The sequence below is a fragment of the Sitodiplosis mosellana genome, unplaced genomic scaffold (assembly GCF_009176505.1).
Source record: "Sitodiplosis mosellana isolate CC-2019 unplaced genomic scaffold, AAFC_SMos_1.0 Smas_scaffold_5153, whole genome shotgun sequence".
NCBI lineage: Eukaryota > Metazoa > Arthropoda > Insecta > Diptera > Cecidomyiidae > Sitodiplosis > Sitodiplosis mosellana.
Window position 1 is genome coordinate 74,630 of NW_022600395.1, and position 3,521 is coordinate 78,150.

Here is a 3,521-nt window from a genome sequence, read left to right on the forward strand (position 1 = left end):
ATAATTGTTTATTTATTTATTTTTATTTATCTGTTACGAAGAAATGTCAAAGAAAACAAGACGAAACATACCCTTAGTTGTTATGTATCAATGGAGACGAACAAATGGATTTTCACTACAGATGTTGTGATGATCAAGTGAAAAAGTCATTGAATTTGGAAGGAAAAGTAGAGTGCTTTGGCTCAAAAAGGCCTACTTTTTATTCCAAAATGTTCATTTCAAAAACACACTATGTCGGAAGATATGCGATAGTTGACATCGAACTATTCAGTCAACGATTCCCTGGTGTGTTCGGATTCTATCAATTTGGGATAAAAAGTCTCTGAAATGGCTTTAGGCGAAAAAGTCATTGACTTTGAGAGAAAAAGTGGAGGCTTTGGCATAAAAAGACCCACTTGATTGCGTTGCTTCTTCAAGATGTTCATGCATATTAAACTCATAATTACCGCGGAATCGTTGTCAAGTTGTGCTCAGAATTTGGCCGAAGAAGAAAGAATTTTTGAATCCAATATTCTCCTATATTTTTCCTCTCATTTTCCCCGGATCTCCTGTATTTTCGAAAAAATGATCTGGTCACATTATTCATAAAGATCGTAAAACATAATAGATTTCATTCGATTACTTATTTTGAGATAAATGACTTGAAATACGATGAAAATACGGGTGCGTCGGTTAGCCCCGTATAGTGCGTCAGTTTGCCCCGGAAAAATGGGGGTCAAGAAATTGTCCAGAAAATTTTTCTGGGTGACTCCACACACCATAAGTGTTATGCATCAAAAGATTTGCATTGACAATACCTATCATATGATACAACAATGAGTCAGATTGCATGACTAGGTCGGAAGATTTTAAATAGTTAAGAAAAGTGCGTCGAAATACTCCGTCCTCCCCTATGTAAAATCAATCTATATCCTATTATATATAATTAATCAAAAGGTCAGGTTTTTCATGACTCTTGGAGTCATTTTCCTGCAAAACAAATTATTCCGCCAGTCAGCCAGTCTTTTGGCGGTGTAAATAAATAAATAAATACAATTGAAGTGACACAAATCAAGAATTGAAAAGTCATACTAATCTTCTCGCACATGTGGAAATTTGTAGGAATTGATACTGACATCCTCTACAACATGATGGCCGAATTGCGATTGCTGCCAAGAGTGAATGGTGTTCAAGTCAAAGTTGGTGATGCCTGCCGGAACCAAGACGATTATTGGAATACAATTTTCCTCATGCCAAAGATCGAACGAATTGTAAAATCGAAAAAACCATTTCATTATAAGATTTATTGCGATGGTGTTTCGGCCTCATGAGGCACAGTACAATGTGCCAAAATCGCAACTAGAACGTTTGGAAAGTGATGGGATCGTTCGAAAGCGACACGAAGATGGTGATTTCGTCTACGAGCTCGGTATGGACCCAGGCACGAAGACATGTAACGCCACGGTCCGAAGAACCATCAAAACCCATAAAGAGGTATTACAATCATAAAATAGTATTCATTGTTTGATTTTCAATTGTCAATTTAATTCTCATTTTTTTCTTTCACCAAAAGATAAACTTCAAAATATCGAGCAAGAAGTATCATTATCTGACCAAACGCGACAGGAAAGCGGAGAAATGGACATGGAATTTCAAGATGTTTGAACGGAGCGATCGGGAGGACCGAAATCGATACGAACGAACGGCGTCGCTAAAGGGCAGTTGGAGAGATTACATCACTCATGATGAGTAAGACTCATCGCTTGCGAATTTTGAAGAAAGCCAAACCAGTGCTTGCAGAATAGAAATAAGGAGAAAAAAATTAATGTAACAGTATGTTATAAGAAGCTGGTGGACGTCTTAGTGTTCCAGATATCATCCACAAGATTTATTAACGTCCATAGATCGTCTCATGTCGAATGGGCTTTCAATGTAATATACGGTCTAGCCATAGATGAAGGTGTTATCTATGGCTATCTATATAGAATATAGATAGAGTACATTATGTAATATGAATGTCATAAAATTAATAAAATTAGAATAAAAACAATAAAATAAATAACAACGATATACAGAAGATTTTGTATTAATTCTCTTTTATAATTAATTTTCACATATTCAGATCACCTAGGTATTATCTATTCACCACAAGAGGGCACACTCTAATACTTAATGAACTACCTTTTTGAGTTTTTTTTAAATATAAAATAAAGATTTGACACAGCTTTAAATACTTTTGTCATTTCGAACGTCATGAATTCGTTCACAAAACAAATTAAATCATTTCACATACACCGAATGAAATCAATGGTTGAATTGAATTCACCGATAATTGAACATAACGTAAACAATTTTTAGTCAGTTTGTTTACATTCAACTTCTGAAGTAACTGAAGCTAATTGAAAAAATTGTTGTGTCTATAAAAAAATTGAAAATATAGTAGCTTCAAGAAAGTGCGCATACCAAGTGAAAGTTGGCCGATTACAAAAGAGTGAATCAGTAAAAGTGCCCCTTTTTGATAAATGTTGTCCAAGTGAACTTTCAATCCAAAAGGAAACTGTTTATTAGATAAAGACGGAAAATTGTTACATTTAACATCCAAACGTTCAAAAATATTGAAAATATCCAATTAATATAATAAAACAGTAAGTTGTTGATACTACTCTTTTTGGACGATTTGCTTGGAAAAATTCTCATAGTCAATATTAACAAAGACTGTCCCATGGATCCAATGATCCGATTATATTCAAATGAAAAACAGTTTAACTTATTTCTCCAAATTTGGATAATTTTTTTTTTGAAAATTGCAATGTCATACGCACTGCGAACAGTTTTTATTGCCCAATATGTAATTTAAATACTGTTTTCGATGTGTACGCTAGTGGTAGTTCAAAGGTTGCGAAAAATGGCTAGTGCGCATATCAACAACGACACGTTCACGACGCCCTGTATCCCTCTGCCCCCATAATAAGAAACAATGATACAAATTACATACAACAATGTCTTCGGGAAAGAACTTTTTTTTGGTTAAAAATCCATCTTCTTTGATTTTGCATATCAGAAGTACAACATGCCCAAAGTATTTGGCCCAAAGTCACCAAAGAATCAATAGATGTGCAAAAGACGCTCAAACACATTTAACAGAAATTTAAAAAAAGGCGAAAATATATTGAATCTATTTCAAATGGATCATGGATGATTTTAGAAATCATAAAAAGAGTGCATCAGAGCATAATATAATTTTTTAAATTCTGAATGTAATGTTGAAAGCTTGAAAGAACAAAAAGCAATGCATTTATATCAGAAATCTATCCAAACTCCGTAGGTTTCAACTGAAAAAGTTCTGAGTCACTTCTGGACTTGAATAGCTATAGAATAGCATCTATCTATTCTACCTTGAATAAAAAAAAACATATCGTGCTGGTACTTTTGTTGAACGCGAATTAATAATTTTTAATTCATTTAATAAATGTAAAAGATGAATAGTGGTGTTATTGAAATCGTTCAGTTGAATGTCTTGTTTTGAAAAAACGCATAGAATA

General features: G+C 33.7%; 1 protein-coding gene across 1 annotated transcript; it reads left to right on the plus strand.

Annotated features, from left to right (window-relative positions):
- The first annotated feature begins 993 nt into the window (after nt 1-993).
- LOC129572524 (uncharacterized) lies at nt 994-2,038 on the plus strand. The gene is made up of 2 exons (XM_055452492.1): nt 994-1,473; nt 1,553-2,038. The coding sequence occupies exons 1-2, from the start codon at nt 1,291-1,293 to the stop codon at nt 1,730-1,732; spliced, it is 363 nt and encodes a 120-aa protein (XP_055308467.1). The 5' UTR covers nt 994-1,290; the 3' UTR covers nt 1,733-2,038.
- Nucleotides 2,039-3,521: the final 1,483 nt, after the last annotated feature.